Raw genomic sequence first — 26,468 nt, 5'->3', positions numbered from 1 at the left:
CACCCCTCCCCTGCACTATGATGCTACTGAAACAAGCATTAATCAAAGTGCTATTACAGATTTTCAGAAGTTCTTGTTTTAGCAGTCAAACATTGCATTTTCTTTATATACCAACCACACAAACACTGGTATTGATCAGCAGCAAAAACATTTAGGTTATCCTACAGTACTGGAAACGTGCTACAGCTAATGACAAATACATATCTCAAAATCCAAAATTCCCAGTGCACTCTCCTCTTTTCTTAAAGGGTAAAATATTTAAACCAGCAAGAAAAGGGGAAAAAAACCCAAACAAAACCTAAAGAAATTCAATACAGTAGCCCTGCACAGGCTGCAGGAACTGAGAAAGAAATTGGCCTGCAGGCAAGAATGTAGGCAGCAGTTACTGTAGAAACCAAGCTCTTCGTTGCTTTTCTCTAAGCAAAAGAAAGACACAAAAGGAGCTGGAAAACAGCGATCGATGGGAAGCAGCTTATAAAGCTGCTTGTCACATCTGCTGCAGGAAAACCAGACACTAATTCATTAAAACTGCTCATGTAATGCCTCTGGAATTTGAGGCTCCCCAGCCTGTGAATACAAAAGAAACTCCGCCTATGGAAACACTGCGTTTTCGGGTATTTAGCATCCCCGTGCACAAAAGCTGTATGCAATCAGGTTGTGTGGTCTCTACACCTAAATTTCATTCTAAACTATCAAAACAAAATTTATCCAAAAGATTGTGTGCCTCTGTCTTTGCCAAATTTCAAAGAGCTATTTCAAGTCCCCACAGAGCATACATAACTCTATAATACAACAGCTTCCTGTTTAAAAAAACAGAAACTAAACAATAACGGGAAAGTAAAAAAAAAAAAAATCATCATTTCTTCTTCCTACTAGATAACTGCATTTAACAATACTTTCCTATTATCAAACACGCAAACTCAAAACTTTCACAACAGTAAATACCATTCACAACTTTCTGTAAAACACATGATTTACAATTATAGCTGAGCTGAAGGAGATAAACCAAACCCGCTCTACCCTTTAGCAGCAAGTTAGGTGGTTACAGAGGTGCCTGGCATCTCTCCCTCAGTTGTAGGGGATTCAAAGGCATGCAAAAATTCAGACGGAAGCAGTGCTAAATAAAAGGCTATCAGCAAACTAAACATAACTGCTCAGAGCCAAACCTACAGCATTTGGCATTTTACTATTCCTTCCAATTAAAACAGTAGGGGGAAGTACAGTGAACAAGCGCCGTCATGATGTGTTTTGACGCAAGCATAATCATAAAAAAAGCACTTATGACTCACACGTTACTTTAGTAGCAAAAGACTTCATTTATTACATCAGAGACCTGCATTCTGCTGCAAAATTATGCCAAACCTCCCTAATCATTACCCAAAGAACAGCTAACGCACAGAGGCAAGGATGCACAGAGAAAAAAAAAAAAAATCATTATTCCTGAGTCAAGGAAGCAAAGTTTATTTTAGACAGGCTTTTCAAGACAGAATTCTGCTTCCAAGAGCAGAATAGTCCTTTATTTCACACAGAAATCCATGACTAACTCAGGCCATTGAAGAGTGACAAAAACTGCTTCCTACCAACTCTAATTTTGAGTACACAGCAGTGTTTCATTTCCCCCTTAAATCTGCCTGTCTGGTCAAAGAACAGACTTTTTTCAGACTCCTCTCTAAAAGCTACAGGCATTAATTAAATTTCACGATTACCTACCTAAAGGTGTTTGATGCTCAAAGGCCACTCCATACTTGCTTCACCTTGGGGATACTGCTGGGCTGGGTATTTCAAAAGGAATCAAGATTTTGTATTGTATTCCAAGATGGGTTTTTTAACCAACTGTACTCGGCAGAAAGTTTGTTCAAACCACTTCCCAATTCTTCTTCTATGTGCAAATTCCTAAAACATTTCTACTGAAGGTGCAGACCCTCTATAGAGCTTATATGCATGGACTGCTCCAAGCCTTACATAAACTTGCTTTATCCTTAATCATTTCCTTGGGCACTTAAGGAACAATCAAGACTCCAAAGACTCTGAAAGACTGCAAAGTAAAGAAACCACTTTATCAACAACAAACACGTTGTTATTAGAAAATATTCCTCAAGAAGCACTGCTCCTGAGCTGTTCTCAGATCATGTTAAGCTCTCAAACCATGGGCTGCTGTATGGGGCAGCAGCGAAGTACAGAAGAATAAAACCAATTTAAACTAACAGGCACGATTTAACAAGTCAGATAGTCATGGAAGTGGAAATCTGTCCAGGAATAACAAAATTAACTAAAAAGTCTTCATGAGAATCTCTGTTAACCATTGTCACTGTACTGACAAACGAACAACAGTACAAAGAAGGAAAAGGTACAGCATACAAACATGAAGCACGGGATTAATTTCTCCAAGCATAAACCTGTACCTGTGTTTGTCATTTAGCTTTCTAGTGAATGAAAATGAACAGACACTTCATGGTGTACAGCCCAGAGAAGGGAAAAGCTGAAACCGTTTGGAGAAATCAGGCCTAGGGATGCTTATTTTTAATTTAAAGGGAGTCTATGTGTAGACACACACATACACTCTCATTCAGTCACACACTGCCCAGTATTCAGCAAAATGAAACTCACTCCAAACACCTAGTGAAGTAATGAGAACTGTAGGCCAAGATTCCTGAAGCCAGGAAGGTACCAACCAGGCTCTTAGCAATAAAAGCTTCATCTTGGGCATGGTTTCTTGGGATACAGCAATGTAAGAGCTCAGCACTGCCAAACAAGGCAGGCTCTTCCCTGCCTCTCGTACTAGTTCTGTTCCCAGCCACAGGATTACTCCATTTATCTGTTACCAGGAGCACCTTCACCTGATTTACTAACCCAGCACAAAACTGCTTTAACCCAAATATAGAAGTTTGATGATGCTTTAGTAAATTTAAGTCATCTCACAGTTTAATCTCTCTTCAAAGCTGTCAAGTAAAACCACCATGACACCTTAATTTAAAAGCAGTATTGTAAGTATTTCTCACTATGTAAGAAAATGTTTTATTATGCAACTGTTTCAACCATTCCCTTTAAAAGACTGAAATTTGAACTAATACAGAAAAATAAGCTTCCAGAAGACACTGGTCATAAAAGCATATAAAAGCCATAAAAGAACTCTGCTTGTGAACAAGAGTGCATATTCAAGAATTAGAAAGATAATAAAATTTGGTTAACTTCAGACCTTCTAGATTGACCAAAGTCAGTATCTGAACTGCAGACACTGTTAATAGGCCAGATGATGGCCACTTAAGCATTCCTCACAACATTTCTACCACTCTGAAGACGTGGCATACTAGAAACTACACTAGGAATAAAATTTCTCAGTCATAGCCTGTATGCTGTATTAGTAAATAACTAAGGCATTTATATGTTTCTATATATTCAGTACTTTCAAGGTCTCAACTAGAATTGAATAAACACACTGCTCTGCATTTCTGTAACATCTTTCATTAGAAAATACTGAAGCACTGAGCACACTGCAGCATAACACATTAGATCCAGTGTTCTTTGCACTCTAGACACACCAAAGGTCAGAGATAGTAGCATTCACACAGGAAGAATGTATGCAAGAAAGCCTGGAGCACTGATAAAACCAGAATCAACAGACCTCAAAATCAGAGAAAGGGAGGCAAGTGGAGAGGAGCGGGGTGTCTGCACTGCAGACAAAGTAAGCCACTTCAAACCCCAAGGAATCAATTTTAAAACGCAAAGCATAGCTCTTGATACAAAGTGCTAGAAAAGAGCACTGGAATTTCATCATCCCCCTGCCTCCACCCATGAAGTATTATCCCCATTTTTAAAAACAGATTAAACAGATTTGTGAACTAGCCAAGTCCTTTTGGCAAGCGTGCAACAGAGCTGGGAACAGAACATATTTTTCCTCAACACCCAATCTTTGTTTAAACCACTGACTGGATCATACCTTAATCTTCCTTCTCTGACAACCACTTCAAGAGGCAGAGCACCAGTGAAACACACTTCTTCAGAGAAAGGGAGACTGTTCAATTAAATAAGACTGAAATATTTCAATCCCAGCTTGTTGCACAGGAGTAGCTCCTGAAGGAGCAAAAACAAGTGGTGGCTATGAAGCCTACACAGCAGAAAGTAACTCATGCACGTGTATCTCAATGAATACATCACATCATCCAAAATAGAGCTAGAGGCATTTTCATTTCACCAGTCCTTTACTATTACACCATGTAAACCGCACATTAAATGCATACATTCTAATTAAAATATAGACAGTTATACAATGAAGAATTTGAAGATGGTAAGTTACAGTAACTTCACCTCCTACGTACCTATGAGAAACATAGGTATTTTTCTTTTCCATTGTAAAAAACAAACAAACAAAAAAAAAAAACCACAACCCATAGTATTGCAAGCAATTAAGGGAAAAAAAAAAAGGTGAAATTTATATCCTAAATATTGAAAAATATCTGTGGAAAAAGGACTTGTGAGACCTCACCTGGAGCATTGTGTGCAGTTCTGGTGTCCTCAACATAAAAAGGAAATGGAACTGTTGGAACAAGTCCAGAGGAGGCCACGAGGATGATCAGGGGACTGGAGCACCTCCTGTATGGAGACAGGCTGAGACAGTTGGGGCTGTTCAGCCTGGAGAAGGGAAGGCTGCGTGGAGACCTCAAAGCAGCCTTCCAGTATCTGAAGGGGATAGGGATGCTGGGGAAGGACTCTTCATCAGGGACTATAGTGACAGGACAATGGGAATGGGTTAAAACTTAAACAGGGGAAGTTTAGATTGGATATAAGGAGGAAGTTCTTTATTGTGAGGGTGGTGAGGCACTGGAATGGGTTGCCCAGGGAGGTTGTGAGTGCTCCATCCCTGGCGGTGTTCAATGCCAGGTTGGACAAAGCCTTGGGTGGGATGGTTTAGTGTGAGGTGTCCCTACCCATGGAGGCGGGGTTGGAACTAGATGATCTTGAGGTCCTTTCCAACCCTAACTATTCTATGATTCTATGACTCTTCATTCCCTTTCCTTTAATACAAAGTGGAGTTCATTCAAGACAATGAATAGTTCTCAAGCTACTAAAACTGTTACTCTCATGTCTGTTACTTGTACTAATGAAGAATGACCTGCAGCATCCCAGTGACACGGCTGGAGGTGAAGAAAGGCACATCTTACTGTCTTGCAATATTGAAGGACTTAAATTTTGTTTATCTATGTTGTATCCACTGTTTTTAATTAATCAACTTCCTACACTGCCCCAGGCCAATGTAATTTGGCAACTGCAAAAACTTTCACTGGTCAAAAAAAAGCCACATTACTAATTCTTTTTCGGTTAGAAGGGACCTTAAAGCTCATCCACTTCCACCCTCCTGCCACAGGCAGGGACACATTTTACTAGACCAGATTGCTCCAAGCCTTGTCCAACCTGGCCTTGAACACTGCCAGAGATGCAACAGCCACAGCTTCTCTGGGCTAGCTGTGACAGCACTTCAGCATTCTCACAGGGAAGAGCTTTGCTATCCCACAATACATGACTCTCTTTACACTCTGGTCCTTCTTCCGAGAAACACTAGAGCCAAACCAACTCTGTACGTAGCAACTGATACAACATTAAAGTCTTCCAGAACATAAATTAATAGAGCAGAGTCTTCTCTTATGCAACCAGACTGATGAACCAAAGTTCATGAAATGCTTTGAAATGCTGGAATAAAGCAAGATGCAATCAGCTCCAAAGAGGTTCTTGTACACAGATGAACATTTTGCTGAACTGCTCCAACAAACTTCCCTCAATGAGCAGACATCTGCAAAGCTCTCCTAGATTTATATAAAGCAATGTGTCTTCCTTTCACCCCCCCTGAAGAAACAAGTGATGCTTGTTCAAGTCCAGCTTCCCCAGCTTATCAACGGAGCATAATTCTTCCCTGAATGGGACTGTGAAAACTAACATATAAAAAATGCTCAAATTATTAAGAACTCTCCATCCTCCCCTCCCCATATACCATCTACCTGCTGGACCCTCCCTATCTCAGAAGACCATTTGCTGTTACTATTTCATTTCTGTCACGCACAAATATTGCTATAAAATCAGACATTTCTGTAGTGAGATCTGAATGTAGGATAGCATATTTCAGAACAATTTCATCAGTCATGTGATTCCTTCCAAATTTCACTGCAGCATTCACTTGTACAGCGAGGCTGAAAAGATGCAAATGAGTTCCATGCACATGCTACTGCATCAAAAAAGAACTGCAAACACTAATTTTCACAGTACCTAAATTAACATTTTTCCATTTAGACTTGAAAATCAACCAATATGTGAAAGATTCAGATTTTCAGAAAGATGTATTATGTTACAATGAAATGTTAATCCTTAGCTACAGAAAGCCTTTCCTCATTTCCATGTGTGTATAAAGCATTATACTATACTTCCTTCAATAATGACGAAAATACTTTTATACTGAGAACGAATCTTTTTAAAAATCCCTGTTAACAGAGGAAGCACCATATAAATACCATGACATATATCATAATATCCAAGCATATTATGGTTGATATTATACCGTAATTTAATGGTATTATATTATGGTATAATAATATACCAAAATGGTATGAGGTATATATACACCTTACATAAGGTGGCCCTTAAGCTCAAGTTATCATAAATACAGAAGCAGCAGCAAATACTATTAATGTATTAGGAGCCCATTTCCTTAATTTTTAATTCATATGTCATATTATTTTATGATCTTAGAAAATTCCATCTGGGAAAGTAAAAGACTGATACTCCTGGGTCTAAAGTCTATTAAAAAAAAAAAAAAAAAAAAATCGAAGCAAAAATGAAGAAGGATTAAAATATGACTATCTAAGAGACATTTGAACAATTCTGGAGGGCATGACCACAGCCTTAGCCTGCACTCTAATACACAGACTTCTCCAGTATACAGAGAACAATGCACAGGCTTTAAGTCAGAAAAGCTAAAAGCTAAGCTAATAGACACCTCAGATGATTAAAAACGATCTCTATAAAACTACATCTAACATCCTTCCCCCGCAAAAAAGAAAGAACCAAGATTTGTACCTCACATTACAAATTCTTCACAAAATGTTAACACACAAGTTTGTTTGCCATAGTTTTTAGAAAAAGTCAAAAAGCTTTGCTAGGTATTTTTAAGCTAACACTGCTTTAATCATTATTGGGAATCACACTGGGAAAACCTTAAGAGCACTAATTAGTTCAGTTACAAAATTATATCTTACAATCAGTTTTGCTCTCTCTCCTGAGAAAACAACAGTCAGTTTATATGAAGTGTCACAAGAATCAGTCACTTTTCCATAAGGACCACAAAGGCAGTGAGACAGGACACCATCACTTGGTGCAGAAAGCTTGAAATGTGATACGAAACCCTTAAACCTCACTGCCCAAAAACCAACACATAAAGCTTAACAGAGACTACCAGAAACTAGTTATCAACTATCTGTATTTGAAGATATTTCTGCGGTGAAGTGCAAAATGAGACCATCAATCACACGAACACTTGGGAAACTACTAAAATAGCACACACACAGTTTTGTTGCTTTTCCAGTCCAAGTTCATAATCCACAGTGGTCACCTTTTACTTGCTTTTTCTTCTTCTTCTACTTCCATATGTGGATAGTACCTCTATGACCTACACTCCTCATGGAAGGAGAAACAGTGTCCAGAAACATTACGTAGCTCTCTTGCCTGCGGAGTCCAAAGGACTTCTTTGCTAAGCGTAGGACTCATCAGGCCCCTCAGCGATCTGATTCAACTTACTAATGCATCACCAGTTAACCCAGCGAAGCAAGTATTTTAAGAGGAAAATAGTATTCTCTGGGGGTAGTGCGAGAACTGGCTAACATGGGACCTACTGGTGCCAGAGCCTGGCTCTGGAGCCAGGACCCAGAATCTGAAAGAATCACTAAGGCCTTGCAAGAGCAGAAGACCTTTACATCAGCTCAGATGTTGACCGAACTGCTATGTAAGATACTGTGAAGACACTTTATCAATCTTACTAATTTCTTCCCATCTGGTAATGGAAAAAACTGCACTCCTGACTTAACAGAAAACTAATCCTGAGCCTGCTTCTCTCCTCCTCTTCCAAGGGATTCTTTTTCAGGCCTACCAGTAAGCTAATCTGTCTTGATCACACAATGCAAACACCAGAGCTAACATACCGGATGGAACAGGACAACTCCTTTGGCTCTAACTCCCAATTAGCTTCTTTTAGCTAACCTTGAAACCAAAGGGTTAGTTACAGCTTATCTTCACAAACTGAATCTTACAAACAGCGATGCTTAGAATGAGATGGAAGTGCTACCCATGTTTTAATAAAACTGTACTACTATATAAATTGAATGTGAACATTAAAACAAACCCACCCACCCTCTTCAAAACACCAATGAGAAAGATACTTTAAATTACTGCAAATGCTTGAAAAATAATTTACCAATATACTTGAGAAGCAAAAGCCTTCTGTAACAGTGCATCCTTTAACTCAATGCACGCTCTCAGGAGAGATGAGAATTTAGAATACTCTATATAGAGAAGTATATAGATTATAGCAATGATATAGATACATATATATCAATGTTAAACCTGCTGCCTATGGAGCACTTAAATAATAATAACATTCTGAAAAGCTCACCAAATCAAATTAATGGTGTCAAGCCTGACCCCCTCCAAGAGATAAAACTGTCCAAAATGTTATAAAACACACTGCAAAGATGCAACGTACTTGTATGTACTTCTAAGTTTTATTTACTGTTGCTCTCCAGTATTCCTCAGACATTTTGTACCAGAATCCACAGCACAAAGTTGCTGCAAGTGAAGAATCACAAGCAGTCTGTGAGCTGGAGCTGTGATTAAAACTGGTTTTAAAGATTAGAGCAGGCGTAACACCATTTACCTTTACAAAGGTAACACGGGATGGGGGGGAGGAAGAAACAGCTAATTTGCAGATGCTAAACATAATGGTAAAAAAACGTACACAGAGAAATATCGCAGCTAACTAATGAATACAGACCAGGTCCCAAAAGATTAAGGTCATTTTCTCTCTCAATTTCAAGTTGAAAATAATCAGACTAGTCCCTGAATTTTCAACAACGCAACCACATGAGACACCAAGCGTCGAAGTACCAGCACAAAACAGACGTTGGGTGCTGGTAACACAGCAGAAAACTAGAAATAAAGAATCAAAAGTAAAAAAGGAAACAAAAGGCTCAGTGCTTGACACTGTCAGAGGGAAGAAAAACCTTGCAAAAATAAACAGCTTGGAACACAAACTAAGTAATTCATGGTCTGTGCTGAAGTGGGGGCATGTGCTGGTCATATGTTCAGCGTATGTTATTGGCACCATTCACCAGCATGTTCCATGTTGTAATAGCTTAAACATTTAAATTTGAAATGTGCTGCCTTCAGGGATGACATGATCTGGGCAGCTCTGATGAAACACACACCACTCAAAATGAATACATGCTCATTTTGGCTTGCAGGTTATTTCTCCATACTGAAAACAATGCTTTGCTTGGCACTAACTCATTTGAAGAGCTTACATTAAATATAACCAGTGGTAGTGTGAAGCAACTTTTAAAACCAGTAGACTCAGTTTATGTAAGATTATGTAAAATGACTGCTGTAGTATCTGTGATTCTTAGAGGCAACTTGGAGACTATCAGTCTCAAACACACACACACACACACACACACACACACATATATAATGATGCAGCCCCTTGCCCAGATGATGATGAAATGCAATGGTGTAGGTTTAAGACTCCAAAACATACAGGGAAAAACCAAATTCAGTTGGTGTTCAAACAACAAATTTCAAATACCTGTTTTCTATAACAGCTCTGCCTCCCAACAGTACAGTCATTTCTTTACCTGTGAAAGCTGTACCAAGGAAGTTGCTTCTAGTGCTGACACACTGTTGAGAAAGGATCACCATCTCCCTACTGTATGCTAATGCCTGGTACCAACCCTTTCTGCATTCAAACAAGTGGCTATGATTAGATCTATTCACTTCCTTTTAAATACCCATCTTGTAGTATTTCAATTTGAAATCCCCTAGAGCAATTTCTCTTTCCTTTTTATTTTTGCATTAAATCATTACCTGCACAAGTCAAATCCTGTCTCCATTTGAAACATCTTTAAGAGGGTTATTCTAATGACTGTGATGGCATGAAGCATCTATCTAAGGACCTTTCAGATTTAAAAATAAAAGTCTCCCTCACTCGGTGAAGAACTTTACCAGCCCAACTTTTTGCTCTCTCTGTACCAGACACTGTCAGTATGTTCTCAGTCAGCAATTCCTTTACCACAGAATGTCCCTATAAAAGCATAAGGCAGTCACACATATTCTCTTCTTTCAATCTCCTGGGGAAAGTTCAAACAAGCAGCTACCAGTAAGGCAAAACAGTCATAAGTAGGACAAAATTGCATTAGTGTAACACCATCCAGTACCCAACACTTCCTTAATCAGAGCCCAGGGATGTCCACGCTGAAATACAATGTGTCACTGCAACAGGCAACCAACTCCCCTGGTACTCACCTATTTATCTGGAACTAGTTAACCCTCAACTACTTAGACCTTCAAGATAAGAAATTTAACTGGAATAACCACCACTGAATCCTACTAATATCTAATGTTGTTGCAAAAAGAAGTTGTAGACACAACAGTTCACCTTGGAGATAAAGCACAAACAGGCTGCAGTACAAGAATGGAATCAAGAGGATTATGGAAAACAAAACCACATCCTGCCTTCCCAAGCCTCCCCAAAGAGACTTGGCCAGCATATTTCTACACTGTCATCTCCCACATTCATTTCCACAACTGCAGTGTTTTTTTTCCTTAATTCCAAAAACTGTAAAAAAGCCTATTTTTTACAACTAACATTTCTGATTAAACTACCACATTCAATTCCTCAGAAACACCTTCCTCACATCTCCTCTCCATGTCCACCATCCTGTTACTTCTCCTATTCAAAATCACACACTCAGACATTGTGGTTATTCTGTACTCTATATAGCCATGCTTTTAAGCTTTCCAGGTGAAGTGCATTATTTTATGGCACACTAGTCAGCTGCAGTCCAACTAACACAAACACAGAGACACACATATGAGTAATGTTTTCTTCAGCTACTACTAAGCCAAAGTAACTTTGACACATTAACCCCAAACTTAAAACTTTCGCAGAATTTGATTTTATCCTTCTGACTGAGGGCTGAATTATCTACATTCACATGCTGCTTTTATTCTTTTTCTGGGTTTTTTTTTCCCATGTTTTGCATGCTTGTTTTCTTTAAGGGCTTAAAACCACCCATTTTGCTGATAGCCTTAGATAATAGTGAATAACCTCACATAAGAATCTTGAGTACTTACTAGCCCACAGCAGACCAAACTTATTTATAGCTAAGTAACAAGCTGGGGTTAGTGATCTCTTCCAGGCTCAACAGTCTTCCAGCCTCAGAATAACCACACCATAAACCAAGCCGGGTTATTTCACTACTGACAGGAAAGTAAACATTTGTGTACTAGGGTGTGTTTGCTGCTGATTGCTCTGGCTGCTGGTGCTGAAGTACACAGTAAAAGCCATTCACAACAGGCCAAAATTCATGAAGGAAATTTAAAATCATGATCACTAACTGCTTTCAGAATTTAACTTGCATCTTTAAAACGGAGACAGGTGGAAGGAGCTTAATTCTTCTCTCAACTGTGAATTGAGTTTCTCATTTTATCTTTGGAAAAGTTTCTTTTAACATTTCTTTAGTGCTGATTTTCTTCATCTGGAACAGGTAATAATACTCCTGTATATGCTATCATGCAATTAAGGAAAAAATACTATATGAGAAACCAGCACATTAGCCTACAGAAAAAGTTGCAAAACAGAAAACAGCTAAGAAAATTAAATTGTTTTCAAGTTCCAACAGAATCCTGGCAGAATTTCAGTTTTAACGAAGAAAGTTTTGTTACAGAAAACCTGGACATTGACAGAATTGGATATTCAAGCCAAGATGACAAGTAACAATGAAACACTTCCAGAAAAGCCTGTTCTGTTGTCAGCTTGCTGCTCTCTGTTACCTTCATCTCACCCCATTACTCTGCTAAACCACTCACAACAACTTGTACAGTTCATCAGCTCCCATTAACTTCTCAAGTCACTATGTGATTCTGCTCAAACAAGAGCGCTCCTCAGAGGCCACAGCCCTTCAGGAGGAAAGAAAAAAGAGAAGGGATGCTGCCAGTTGAGAACTGAGTAATGAAACAGGCAAGAAATGATACAGCTTTGTGCCATTTACTGCAGGTTATTCTGTCTTGCCAGGGTTCACAAGGCATTTGAGCAGTGTTAAATTGTTCTGGAATTTGCTGATAATACAGACTAGATGCATTTCGCAGCTTTACAGACAGACCAATACCAGGAAAAGGTTTTAAAAACACAGGCCTGAATTTCAATTCAAGAGGATAAACAAACAACTGAAGTTCTACTGCGGTTTTTACCTATTGCATCTCTTTCCTGCGTTGCTAAATGTGCCTGGCATCTGAACATTTCAACTGACATACTCACTGTGGTTTCCAGGTCCAAAATGTTTGCAGCAATTATCAATATCTAGAAAGCTGAATGAATACTACTACAAAGAGCCACTAACAGTGGAGCCCACCCTGAACTCCAAATTTAGTCCTGCGTTCATTTCAGAACCCACATTCATAGCACAGGGTAACCGCCTTTAACTACTGCATTTATTCAACTCAGTGATGTAGCTATGAAAGTTTCACCAGGAAAAAGGCTATACTCTAACTCTTGAGAGTATCACTGGAAGTAGGACAGCTTGATAATGTTATCACCCAACCTATCAATTTTAGTAAAATTACTTAAGAATAGACTGCATACTCCTCAAAGCAGTGTTTGCATATCATTCAAAAAGCACAACAGTTCATCCTTTGGCTTGCAGCCCCTAATGCTACTAAAAGGCAAATACCTTTAGCAAGATGAAAGGGCAGAAAAGGACAAAGCCATCAACCCCCTCCACCCACTGAAAGAACATCCTGGCACAGACCTAAACACACACAACTGAAAGTGCTTCTGTTGGTTACCCAAAACCAAGCATGTAAGTGGATAACCATGCAAGACAGAGCAGAGAGAGTACCTAGTAGGAATCTTATCTGAACCTAACCCAGCCACACCCAGAATATTCACATGTGGAAGGAAGTAACTCGCTTCCTTTAACCCGTCTTCGCTCAATACCTTATTGGATGCTTACATGTGTGGAAGTTCCAAAAAAGGACTGTGATTGATGAAAGTTCATGTAATTCATGCCTACTAACTTTCCTCAGCACCTCAGCACCCAGCACCAGCATCCACTGGATACCACACTGGAAATGAAGGACACTTTTTGTTATGATCTGCTCCTCCTCCACATGATTGTTTTATTTAAATGTTTCACCTCATTCCCTTTGAAGGATGTCTCAGAGTGACAGTGAAAAAGTCAGTCACATCAGAACACAAAGCAAACGCAGACCTACTCCCAAGCCTGCTACCTAAGCGGTTTGGGAAGCCTGGATCAACTGTATTTCTTTATTGACTTACTAATACACTTGTCTTAAACAGCAGCCTTGTTTTACTGTCCTGCACTAAGACAGAAAGAAAGAAGCTCTCTCTCAAATGACAACTTTGTTTTCTGCATTCTAGCAAACAGAGACCTACAGAAGACAACACAGGAAATCCAGATCTACCTGCATCATCAATTTCAGCAAATTTACAGATATCTTGCAAGAATTCCTTTAACTTACCTTTTTAACCTTAAGCACATACCTAGCATAGCCCTTTCTCAAAAAGCATGATGTCTCAGGAAGTTTTAGGATTTAAACATTTTTATATTACATTGCAAGTGTTTTTTTAATACACAAAAATAATATTTGCTGTTCTACTGTTTTAGATCTTTCATTGCCAGTTTTATTTCATAGACCATAATGGTTCTTGTAACTGTAATTCCTTAACGTACGATTCCATGAGACACAGCGAGCTGACTGTTGCTCAAAGTCAGTGCAGCCCCGCCACATACTTTGTGCCAGCTCCACTGCTTGCCAGACCTCTCTGTTAGCCACTTCAATGCAAACCACCCAAAAATAGCCAAAAAAAGCAGCCAGCAGTGGCTCACGGAACATCTGATGAGCTACAAGGCCAGAGCAACCTGCAGCCGTGAGCACTGCAGAAAACAATACCTTCTCCTCCCATGCTTCATTTCAGCAGCACTAAAACACTAGATTAGCTCACATGCTCCTGAAAGCACAGCCTGTTTCTAAAGAGTGAGACCTCACATTCTTCTGAATCACATATCACAAATTAAATAACAAAGTCAGAGTCTCCTCGCATTCTCTAAGCGTAACAATTGTATTGCTTCTCAGTCTCACTGCGTGAAGTTGAGATGATCTTCAACTTATTTCCCACCTTTTTTCAAGTCTCCCACCAAACCCTTTCATTCCTCTTCACAGAACTCCAAACTCCTCTAATACCCTCTCTATAGCCTAAAGCAAAACACATTGGCCAGTATCTTCATTTTTTCCTATGCAGCAACTGTATTCTCCCCTCTTCCATTTTTCAAACCTGCACATGGCACAATGCTAAAATCATCCTCTTTACATTATTCTTTTTTGGTTCTTGTGTAAACAATCAGCTTGCCCTGGTTCAAATCTGAACTTAACCCCACGCAGAATTCTGCAGGAGTACCTTCACCCTTCTGTTGTCTAAGCCTTAGTCTTTCTAATCTTAAGTCTGTCTCCCCTCCCTGCTACACAGGCCTTCTATCTAGACAGGCCAGAAGACAGCAGTACCACCTAAGGAGGGAAATTCTTTTCTTTAAGAGTCAATGTTTATACTTACCAACTGCTTTCCTTGTGTGTTTACTGCACTGATACTGTAACCAACAAGCCTGTCTACTACTAAAGTATGTAAACTTTGTGTATATGCCTTGTCGACTCAAATTATATTCTGCCTAGAACACCCCTAATATGTCCACAGGACAAAGTGATAAATCAATTTTTTTCCACATATTCTTGGTCTAAAAAGAAAAATAAACCCCAGATAATTATGTATTTGTATCTTCATAAATAACAGGCTACCTTACATGTAGTAAAATCACTACTCATACATGAATATTTCAGGTGTACTTTTTTGAGGCAATTCATGCTTCAACGGAAGTTAAACTACTTTCTCCCAGCTGCGATGGGGAAAAAAAAAAGGAAGAAGAAATATGTAAAAGTGTCAGCAAATTACCTGCTCCCATACTGCAACATGCTACTGAAATAGAATTTAAAAGCAACTTATATCAAGTAGTTAGTTTGTTCATGTCTGAACCAAACCCACACATTCATCTTCATTTAAGTAATTAAGAAAACCTGAATTTAATTTCAGTACAAGGTGTAAATACTTGTTCTATTACATGCTAACCTGACTTCTTAATATAAGAACTAAGAGGTTTATACCTCATGAGCTGTATCCAAGGCTTACTTAAAGAATTTTCCAAGAATCACTGTATATTGTATGAAAATTATCTTTGAAACATTCCAGTGCACTCCAATACCAAGACTCAAGATGATAATGAACAAAAGCATCAGAATCATTTGCATGAGAAAACAGTGCTGGCAAGCGTAAACAAACAAATGCCCAACTATGTGTTTGATGCTTTAGAAGCATTTTTAATTAAAAACCCAGCCAAGCACTGACTCCTTGTTAGAACACATAATAAAAAAGTCTCTTGCTATAACCCAATGGAAGAATATTGAAAAAAGGATCTGCAGTGGAAGTAAAGGCTGAACAGCTGAGAAGCTTCACCTACCTATACCTCTTCCAGCCCTAAGCCATGAAATGGCCTCATAGGTGCACCTATACTGCATCTGAGCACAGCAAGGTTTATTTTTTTTAAGCACCTTTTCCAAAAAGGTATTGATTTTTGATCAGCAGAAGATGGTGCAATAGAGACACCACTACTTTTAATAAGCTGTTCCACTAGTACTAAAAATATCCACTTACCTCAAACCCTGAGAGTTTTAAGTTTACAGCCTCTGGGCTCATACCTGTGTTTGACCAATTAGCAAGCCTTTCAGCAGTCTCAATCACCCCCGTAAAAGCGTATATACACCAACCCAGCCACCTTGCACTCCTTTCTGAGGAGACAAACATACAGAAGGCCTTAAGTCCCTCACTATTAAGGATTTCCTCCAGCTTTTGATTCTTTTCAGCAATCACCCCCTTAAACCATTGCAGTTTTGAAAGATTCTTTAAAACAGCTTTTAATTCCAGAACCACGTGAAGTTCCAGCACATCTCAGTACTCCCTGATACAGCTCCGTTTCCACACAATCATCACATCACTTGGCTTTGACACATCATTTCAGTACAGGCATCTAACGATTTCTCTTCAGTCATGACTTTCAAATGCACTCTACTACTACTTTTCAGAGCAGTTTCCTACCCTGGAGATCTGGCCTGATACCTTTTGAGATGCCTTTTTTTTTCCTAATGGATTGACCAAATCTATTTTGTCTTTGTGATTTGTGAGGACAGTAGTTATCAACATTGGTATCATCTGTAAATATTTGTCGGCAACTGCATTTACTTCAGATCACCAACAGCAGTAACAAGTAGCAATACCAAGTAGTAACCAAGTATTTTTCTCACAAGTTAGTGCTAAGCTGCACAGTTATGCAAACCAGCCTGTGCGTTCCCAAAATTCTGCTAAATTGGAAACACAGGTATTTTGTAATTACATAAAGCATCTTCCATAGTTATAGTTATCACCATCCCTAAAGATACTTGGAATTCAAACCGACATGGTGCTGAGCAGTCTGATCTAATGCTGAAGTTAATTCTCCTTTCAGCAGGGGTTTGGCTAAAGATCTCTTCCACAATTCTTAATGTAAAACCTTAAATTAACACTAATATATAATTACTTCCAGACAACTTTATACTAATTTTGTTATGCTTCATAAAGCTGTGATAATGACACATCTCTGGCTTCTTTACTTTACAGCTCTGATTTTACAAATGCTCAACTCCATATGCATCTTTATCCATGTGAACCATCTTGCTGAAGTCAACAGGCATGTTTAGTTTGGCACAGAGATAACTGTCAATCTGCTCACGGTTTTTATTTTGTTTGGTGCACATGGACAAACAAAAAGGTGGTATCTTCAAATACAAATACTCAAGGCATTCTGAAATTTTGAATATTGAAGATTCTACTCCCACAAACACTCAACTGTACAGACCTGAAGATGATGCTGTGACAAAGTCACTGATTCACAGTACTAACATGAAGGACAGAACAGCACAGAAGCACAAGCAATAACTGCAGCAGAATCACACACACAAATGCAAAGATATTCCCATCATGTACAGAGCTTCTTTTGCCCTTTAAAAAATTATGTATTACAAAATTACAAAGATTTGCACTACCCCTTCAAGTAACCTCAGCAGCCTTCAACAATAACACAGCAGTGATGAAATTTTAAGAATATAACATTTATTTTCTATGCCACCCAGTGTGGAATAGCTGCAGAATAAATATGGTTCCTCCCCTCTGACTGCTTTATCTAGGTCAAAAAACTCCTTAAAGGCAGGAAGTCGCAGGAAACAAATGTCACTACACATCAACTTTTTATCATGAAAACAAGAGAGACAGTAGATAAAACCACCACCTTCCCAGTATTTCAGTATGAAGTTCCATGAAAGACATGAGCTTTTTAGTAAAAACGAAAGTGTTGTGAAAACTCCTGATAGGCTGCAAGAGAACTGGCCTCACATGCGCTACCACATGACAGATTTGTTGTATTCTTTGAAATTGTTTTTTTGTTTTTACATAATTTTACATGAGTTAATAGGACTTGAGAGATCTTGAAGGCACTGCTGTATTTAACGAAAAATACAGCGAATCAGATGCACAATCACCTCATTTTGAAGAGCTCAGGCATGACTCAAAAAAACCTTTGCTTTCTGCACAAGAATTACACATGCTCAAAAAAACCCAAAACAACCAAACTCAGCAGCAGCAGAATTCCTCCACACCAGAATTATTCGTTATAACACATCTATCTTCATGAAGGACTAATATTTACATGACAATGCAATTTCCCAATTATAAGCAAATTAATCATACACATTTAATTTAAAAGCAAGAGTGAAAGATCAACTTTCTTTATTAACTTATTTAACTCACACTTAATCTAACAGCAAAAGTTGTCTCTTCCTACTCAAACATGGTGCATTTCACAGCTGAGGATGAGTACTGCATGCCAATTTAATCAATACAAAGCAAAGAATGAGTTTTATTTACATTTATCTTACTTCATTATAACTGAGGGTAAGAATCCCAGAGCTCTCTTTCACCTACAGATGCTTGGAACAGTTTTAATACTGACTTTGCACCTTTAAACCAAAACAACGCTAATCTTGCTTGTGTCATAGAACTGGAACTTACAGATGATAAAGAAACCATTAATTTCTTTGATTACTTCCCAGTTTACAGTATTTCATGTACAAAGAATGTACTTACTCCCACAGCTGGCTACAGAGGTTTGTAAGGTCAGTAAAACTGTAGAATCAGTTAAGGAAGATTCATCATATATATCAATCATACCAATAGAAAAAGCAAGGCAGCCTGAATTAATCTAAACACAAAACTGTTTAAGCTCTACCTAAACTACCTGGCTGGTGTATGACAATTTGCAATGCTGCTTCAGTAACAAAAATAAAAAATAAAAAAATCACTCATAAGATGTGTGCAGCTGAGAGGGAAATATAAAAAAAATGAAATGACAGAACCAACTGTAACACAAATTATGACTATAGAAACTTCACACTCATCTCTATTTTTCTTTCAAATAACATGTGCTCTACCTTCTTCCTCCCACGTTCCTTTTCAATCAGATCTGCTTATGTGAGAACACTACTGCTACTGAGCTTGACATTTGCAAATCCTACTTGAGAGTAGCCAAAAACCCACCTATAAACATGGCCCAGTTAACCTTATTAGTCATTATGGCACGGGCACAGCATCTGCTAAAGAAAGTAAATAAAAGTTTCTGGAGACTGATTCATAAGTCACAGCCAAGTCCAACATTTCTTAGTTTTGTGCTTAGAGATAACCTCTAAGTAATTCATAGTTTAAATAAAACCAGTACGGAGCTTCAAAATACTCTGAACACAAATCACTGAGAAGGTCTCAGAAACATTTCAGCCAGCTATCCTCCTTAGGAACAACTGTATCTATCCAAAGTGGTGTCAAGAAAGGTAAAATGCACATGCCAATCCAGTCTGAGTATTAATCTATACTTACAAATGCATTCCCTGAAAGAAAGTGTTTTGTTTTCCTAAGGAATCTAATGCTTATGTGCATGAGAAAAAATCTTTAAAACGTAATCTATAAGCTAAAAACCAAACAAAGAACATTCTTCCTAAGCTATCAAGCAGCACTACCAAAGGAAACATTATGACCTGTTCACCTCAACTGTGAAGCCAAACCTTAGTTGTTTTCAGTGAGATCAAGCATACGTGCAGCCACACTGGAACTCCTACAGCAATCAAACCCTGCACAGAACTTAAGTAACAGCAATAAGACAATATAAAAAAATGCACTGGTGCATCAGAGGCTCTCTGCAATCTGCTGCACTATTTCCTGCTCAGGTAAGGCTGAATACAAACTTTTCCGAGGAGTTTACTTAGTGAATAGATACACTTGTATAGTAGGGGGAAAAACATGAGAACGTAAGTAAGTACATTTTTAATTGCAGCCATATAGGCTTGACTTAGGATTAGTTAGTAAATGTTAAGCTAAAGGAAAATGTATTTGACAGGGTTTACTGTAAGAGTTGCCATACTCAGTGATGTAAAGAAGTCTATAAAATGAATGACAGAATGGGAGAATTATTTACTGTTTCTCATAAAAAAGAGCTAACTGAAGTTGCATCAAATGAAATTTCCAGGTGTCAAGTTCAAAAAACTCGGCAAAAAAAGGGTGTTTTTTTTCCAATTTGGGCTCCAGTGAGGTTGTGAAACTCACTGCCCAAGGATGCTATGGATACAAGAGGTTTACAGGGATAAAAATCAAGAACACAAAATCAAATAATATTTTTAAGAAGAGAGAAGAAAATGCATACAGTAAGTGGCTTTAACTCGAGAAGAGATCAACTCTGACTCTGGAATCCAAACTGAAAAGAAAAAGAAACCCATCCATTTACCTTTATCCATTTTTCCGCTCCTCCCTAGGCACTGCTATTGACTACTCTTGGAGGCAGGCAATGGACTAGCTGCATCTTCACTCTGACTTAGAAATGCTGTTCCTGTGTTAGTGGTATCTTGCTTATGATTCAAAAATGTACTTCCACAAAACTAAAAGTAATTACTAATAGACAAAATCTATAGTTTTGTCAAAATGAACAGGACACTGTCCTGGAACAGTCAAACCCAAGATGTCAGGATCTTCATGAATCAAACACTAATGTACAAAGCACAGCCAAGAAACACAAAAATAAAAAAACACAGAACTTCTTCAGAGCTAAGATGTACCCAGAAGTCAGTCTGCTTTTCCAGCTGTATCAGTTACATCTGTCTGGAATCCTGCCTCTCCAAAAGCTGTATACAAAAGCTCTGTCAACAACTGCTGCCAGGCCCAGCACAAAAGGTATTTTTCAGGCTAAGTACCTCAAAAGTCAAATACTGATGTTATTATTTACCTAGCAATATATCCTAACAGTGCTTTCACTGAAGTCCAGGAACATTTGACAAGCATCAAATTAAACCAATTACAAACTATGAACTTTATGAACTGGAGAGTAACAGTCTGTGCATCTTAAAGGTAATTGTAAAAGACTAATTGAGCTGCTTTGATTTGTAACAAGAGACTAAAACCTCTTTCATCCCATGCCTCTGTGTCATGACACTGACAGGAGACCTGCTTACTGGACATGAACAAAAAAATTGCTATTTTCCCTCCAGCTCCCATTTTATTTCTCTAACAAGACGACAGCTGGTTTGTATATGAACAAGTAGGTAGGTGAGTCTGTCAAGAACTGGAAAAACAAAAAACACACTTCCCACTGCTGTTACCTCTTGCTTGAGAACTTAAACATTTGAATTGTGAGCAAGACTTCCATGGAAGTATTAAAAATAACAACCAGAACAGTTATCTTAATGCACAGTAATTCCACATTTCATGGCATTGATATCTGTAGAAACAAAGATGCCTTTCTTGCAGATAAAAGTATACTCTAACATCAGTAATTTAATTTCTCCAGGTGTTAAAAATGTGTTTTGCATAGGTTACAGAGTTGTCTTTCTGTTTTTCCATTCCAAAACCAGGAAGTTCAATAGCATAAAGTAATACTTAAACACTGTGCTGAAAGTAAAAAAAAAAAAAAAAAAAAAAACAAAACCAAACCCAAAAAGGCCAGGGGCACTGGAACTACAAAAATTATTAGTGACAAATCAGACATTTCAAGTCTGTTACAATGTTTTACTTGGAGTCATCTGAAAGTCACTATTAATTAGACAAACCAGAAACAAACCCTCCATTCTTGGTTTCCAAGATGACTTAAAAACAAACCAAGGAACAGGCCTCCCTGATTTTTTTAAACTTCACCTGCCATTACAATTTCAAATAATTATGTAGTCATAGGCAAAGCATATTACTGGCAACACAGCAGGATTAAACAACAACAAAAACAGATCTAGTGATTACTTGAGCTGGACATCAGCAATCATCAGTCTTGAACTGACACCAAAACTACCTTCTTTCCAATCATATTTCAACAATTACTGTTTACATTATACTGGAGTGACACAGTTTGAATCTGAAAATCCAGGAGATCATCTTCAGTGTGACCAGCTAAACCTACAATGAAACTCAAGAACACAGCTACCAACAATATTAGTCATGTGTAATTCACAGTAATGACTTGCTGTAAGCAGATAACGTCTGCTCTGAATTTGCATGAAGACTCCCATGTTTAAAACAAACAAAAAAAGCTTTGCAAATAATGAAACTACTATTTCTTTCCCTACACAACTCCAGTCAGACTTTCCTTTTATAAATATTTTTTTTTTTTTAATAAAGCAGTATTTGATCTTAATCACCAGTCTAACTATGACCCTGGAGGTTTTGCCTGCCCTTCAAGATAACACCCTTTGCTTGTTGACTCAAGAAAGCCAGCGTACACACCGCTCCATTGTTCCCAGGCAGGACTGAAGGTATGCCACCTTTTATTTACAAGACTTGGCGGAAGATCACACCTACATTTTGTAACCAGGAGATAAGTACTTCAGCCAGCTTAGAGATCTTGAAACTGAAGACTAGCAGTGTGCAGTCTAAGAAATGGTGTAATCACTGAACAGTCAGCTTCAAGCAAATGCTGGTAACACCACCCACATGCACTCGTGAAGAAATGTTAACTGCACACAAGTTTTCATCATTGTTCAATACAAAGGTGACACACAAAAATCCATCAGAATCTTCTTTCCATTTAAAAAAGCAACACTGGTATAAAGAAATAAAATAAATTACAAGTAAAGAAATACATGGCCAGCATGAAGAAGCAGTGCTTTTTTTTTTCTTGAGGTCTTAAGTATTTAACAGAATGCTAGTGACTACATTACTCAAACTAATTCTAGCCTTCTTGCAATCAACCTATATAATGCTCAGTTACTCGCTTGCAATTAGTGTCTTATACCAAACTGTTTAAAAACAAAAAAAACCCACATTTGATATTTCATACACGCGTTAGATTAAAATACAGATTAACCACATGGCAAATGATTATTAATATTAAAAAGCAGAAAGCAAAATTAGAAGTTCCATTTAAAGGTCAAACAAGTCCTCCAACTACATTCATGATTATACAACTCTACATGTACTGGCACTTGTAAACCCTTTCAGAAGGAACGTTTCCTAGAAAGCAGAAAGGTAGACGACTTGATTTGCACAGAGGAACCAGGTGGGGAAACTAACATTAAGACACCGAAGTGGAAAATATCCACCATCAATATGCTAAATACAATTTAAGAACTTGTAAGCCGTTAAGACTATGCCACTAATGGCATGTTTTATAAAGGTAAAACACTCATAACCTTTTAGGTATTTCTAAGTCAAGACAGCTAAAATATACTAAACCAAGACACTTTCACTTTTCCTACAGGCAACTCCTCAAAACACAGATTACTCATTTACAGTAAATGTAGTAGGTAGGCCTTGCATATACCCCTAGAAAATGAGTTAATGCTTGGTAATGCTAAAGGAATGCATTACCATTTAAAAACTCCTAATGCATTTGTTTTCATGTAAGGAAACACAATTTAAACACTGAAACTAGCAGAAGTATTTCACGTGGATGATCCAGTCTACCCACAGATAAATAAATGTTACAATTAGGTAAGGAGGCAAAAGCTATCACAAAATCACAGGCATAAAACAGTCAACCCATACTCTCCAAATGCACGGAAGGTGTTACAAGGTGTACTCGGCACTGATCTGAAATTCAGAAATCCCAGATATGTGGACAACCACTTGACTGGTTTCCTTTGAAGCACGTAAACAATACTCAAGGGTGTATCCAATTCTGTCTGCTAATTACAATACCTCCAAGCACTGCTGCAGATGAGTTTGCTCCCAAACTCAGATTTTGCTACGTGCCAGACATGGCACAGTAGTAGGGTGACCATTTGTCAACCCCCAGCCCCAACACTGCCGGGGTTTCACGCTTCCCACCTGTACCACCGGCTGCCGATGGGGCTGGAGCGGGAGCTGGACGTGCCGCCGAAGGACATACTCGAGGGCAGCATGCGGAGGCGCCGGTGCCCGGGTGGTGCCGGGCGGCGGGGAGAGAGACTGGCGGGAAGGAGGCCTAGGGCACCGCTCGCGTGTATCGCCAGGACGAGGCCGGTTCCCCGCCTGTCAAGCACCATGTGCCAGCCAAACGGCAACGGGGACAACCGGCGGGGATGAGCAGCAGCACCACCCAAGCCGCGACAGCCAGCCCTCCCTGGGAGGACGGGGCAGCCCGGCGCGGCGCCGGAGGGTGGGCCACGGCCGGCCCCGGTGTGCCGAGGAAGGACAGCAGGCCCGGCCCCCGGTTTACTCACACTCGGGGCAGCTGCAGCGGCGGCGCCCCCCGCCTCTGGAATACGCCGTCCACGAAGACGCCGTTCTTGCCGAGGCAACGCAGGTAGAAGTCCCCTCCGCCGCCGCCGGTAGCAGCTGCGGGGTCCCCCTGAGGCGGAGGCGGCGGCCCGTCCGCGCCGGCCGGTGGCGGCGGCGGGGGAGCGGCGGTGAAGATCTCCAGGTGGCGCCGGGAGATGAAGCTGGAGTGGCCCATGCTCACGTCCACCGAGCCCTGCGACGAGTTGCGGCCGATGGTCACCGAGCGCTTCTTCATGAGGTACTCGAACTCCCGGCCCTCCAGCCGCGCCACGGCCGCCGCCGCCGCCGCCGCCGCCGCCATCTTAGCGAGCGAGGGAGCGGGCTGCCCTCCGCTGCGCCCCTCCGCCCGCACCGGCCCCGCAGCCGCAGCCGCCGCCAGACACAGGCAGGGAAGGGGACGCCGCTCAACCCAACCTGACGCAGTCCGCCGCTGCCTGATGGACGGCGACGCCGGGCCAATGCGCGGCCCGCACGCCCATGGGGCTATGGCGGCGCGGCCAATGGCGAACTGCGCCGGGGCCGGCCCCGCGCAGCACGTTCGAGTGTTGGGGCCCGAGAGCAAGGGAAAGGCCCGGAAAACACGGAGCAGATCCGCGCGCGGGGGAGCGGAGCGACCCTTCCCGCCCCGGCCGAGGCGGCGGCGCCGGGAGAAGCGCTGCGCCGGGCTCCGGGCCCTGCCGCGGCGCTGGCGGCCCGAGGGAGCGGCAGGACAGCCCCTCCCCGGCCGGCCGGGAGGTGGGGGGGGCACAGGGCGGTGCTGACCCGCCTGCCATCTTCCTCCACTAGTCCCTTCCCTTCTCGGGACCGGGGCGGGCTCCGCGCCTCTGGCACCTGCGAGAGGCCGGGCTACAGCCGCCCGCTTCTTCGCGGTCCCCTGGGAAGGGCTAAGGTGCATCCCCATCTTGAGGCCCTGAGCAGTGCTGGCAGCGCCTCACGCGGGCCTGTAGGGGTTTGTCTCCGGGCAGCAAGGGCACTAGCCCTCCCCTGCGGAGCAGCGCCCGCGGAAGCGGCATGAAGCAGGGCCCAGGAATGGCCGCATACAGTAATTGGGGGTGTCCGTACAGGGCTGGGGTGAGATGCGGCCGGAAAGCGCTTGATAACTGCTCAAATATAGCCGCCAAACACCGCAAGTAAATAAAAGAGGTCTGACACATCATGAGCATGGGATAGACTCCCACGGTTTAGCTAAAAGCTGGAGGTGACTCCCCGAGTAGATCTGCAACATCCGTAAAACAAGTACAAATCTTTACATTTAGAAGTTTCAGGTAAGTCAGTGCTCACACCTCACTCGGCTTTAGTTCTCACTTCCTCACAGGAACTAGGGCACAAAGAGCAAGGAGAACAAACTGGCACTCCGTGGTGGGGCCACCCAGCCCTCTGCCCCCAGTCACAAAAGAAAGCACCAAGGGAAATCGGTCAGAACCCACACCCGTGCCTTCCACCTGAACACGCTGCCACAAAACACGTTAACTGTACTTAGCTGTCAAACGCGGCACTCACAAGCAGAACACTCTACCTGCTCCAAGTCTCCCCGCAATGCCTCCGTGCCCCGCTCTGGCTGTCACAAGGACCAGGCATCCTGTCAGAAGGGAGAGGTAAAAAACTGAGAAACACTTCTGGCTGTAAACTGTAGAGAGGGTGCTAAAACACGTTTTTGTATATATACACATATAAAACCTGAAAACATTGCAAAGGCCCAGATAGCCTTACTGTATTCTCAAACACTTTATGTTTAGAAGGTTTTTTGTTATTTGGGCTTTTTTACAGCACTGAAGCTGTTATTTAGTAATTCAGAATACATTTAAATCTTTTATTCAGTGCTCTGCAGGAATTTAAAATCATCTTTAAAACCATTTTTATGCTTCAGACAAAACCAATCAACTTGCTAGCAAAGATCCAGTAGTACATTTAGAATTCAAACTTTTGGTTTTGCACATTTGAGTCAGCAGATATGTAGAAGTATTTTACGTATGCCTAAGAACAGAACACGATGCCTGCTACCTGCAGAGTTATGGCAAACCAGATTTCTACCCTTGGGATTGTAACAGCACTTCCTATCAGCAGCTACAACACAATTCTGTACTGGGTAAGTCCATTTATACAATCACATATGCACACTGCATGCAGCAAAATATAGCAACAGTTTAGAGCTTTGGTTGCTTTTACAGAAAACTTTAGTTAAATCTTGCCCACACTTTGGTATTTAGAATCAGACTTTCTTCTATCCCAACATATGTTTGGCACAGAAAATGTGGAGCATCAGAAAGCTAGTTATGACTCC

At 40.5% G+C, this 26,468-nt stretch overlaps 1 protein-coding gene across 2 annotated transcripts in view; it reads right to left on the bottom strand.

Annotated features, from left to right (window-relative positions):
- FOXK2 (forkhead box K2) overlaps positions 1 to 25,801 on the bottom strand; it is a 49,607-nt gene extending 23,806 nt beyond the window's left edge. The window contains exon 1 of one of the 2 annotated variants that reach the window (XM_065694033.1): positions 25,704 to 25,801. In XM_065694033.1, the coding sequence (XP_065550105.1) occupies positions 25,704 to 25,765 (62 nt within the window). In that variant the 5' untranslated portion in view covers positions 25,766 to 25,801. Of the gene's footprint in view, positions 1 to 24,129; positions 24,566 to 25,703 lie in introns of those variants that run through there. The other variant, XM_065694032.1, reaches the window with a different exon arrangement.
- Positions 25,802 to 26,468: the final 667 nt, after the last annotated feature.

The sequence above is a fragment of the Lathamus discolor genome, chromosome 13 (genome assembly GCF_037157495.1).
Source record: "Lathamus discolor isolate bLatDis1 chromosome 13, bLatDis1.hap1, whole genome shotgun sequence".
NCBI classification, from domain to species: domain Eukaryota; kingdom Metazoa; phylum Chordata; class Aves; order Psittaciformes; family Psittacidae; genus Lathamus; species Lathamus discolor.
The sequence above is the reverse complement of the archived record's forward strand: the minus strand, read 5'-3'. Positions and strand labels throughout refer to the sequence as shown.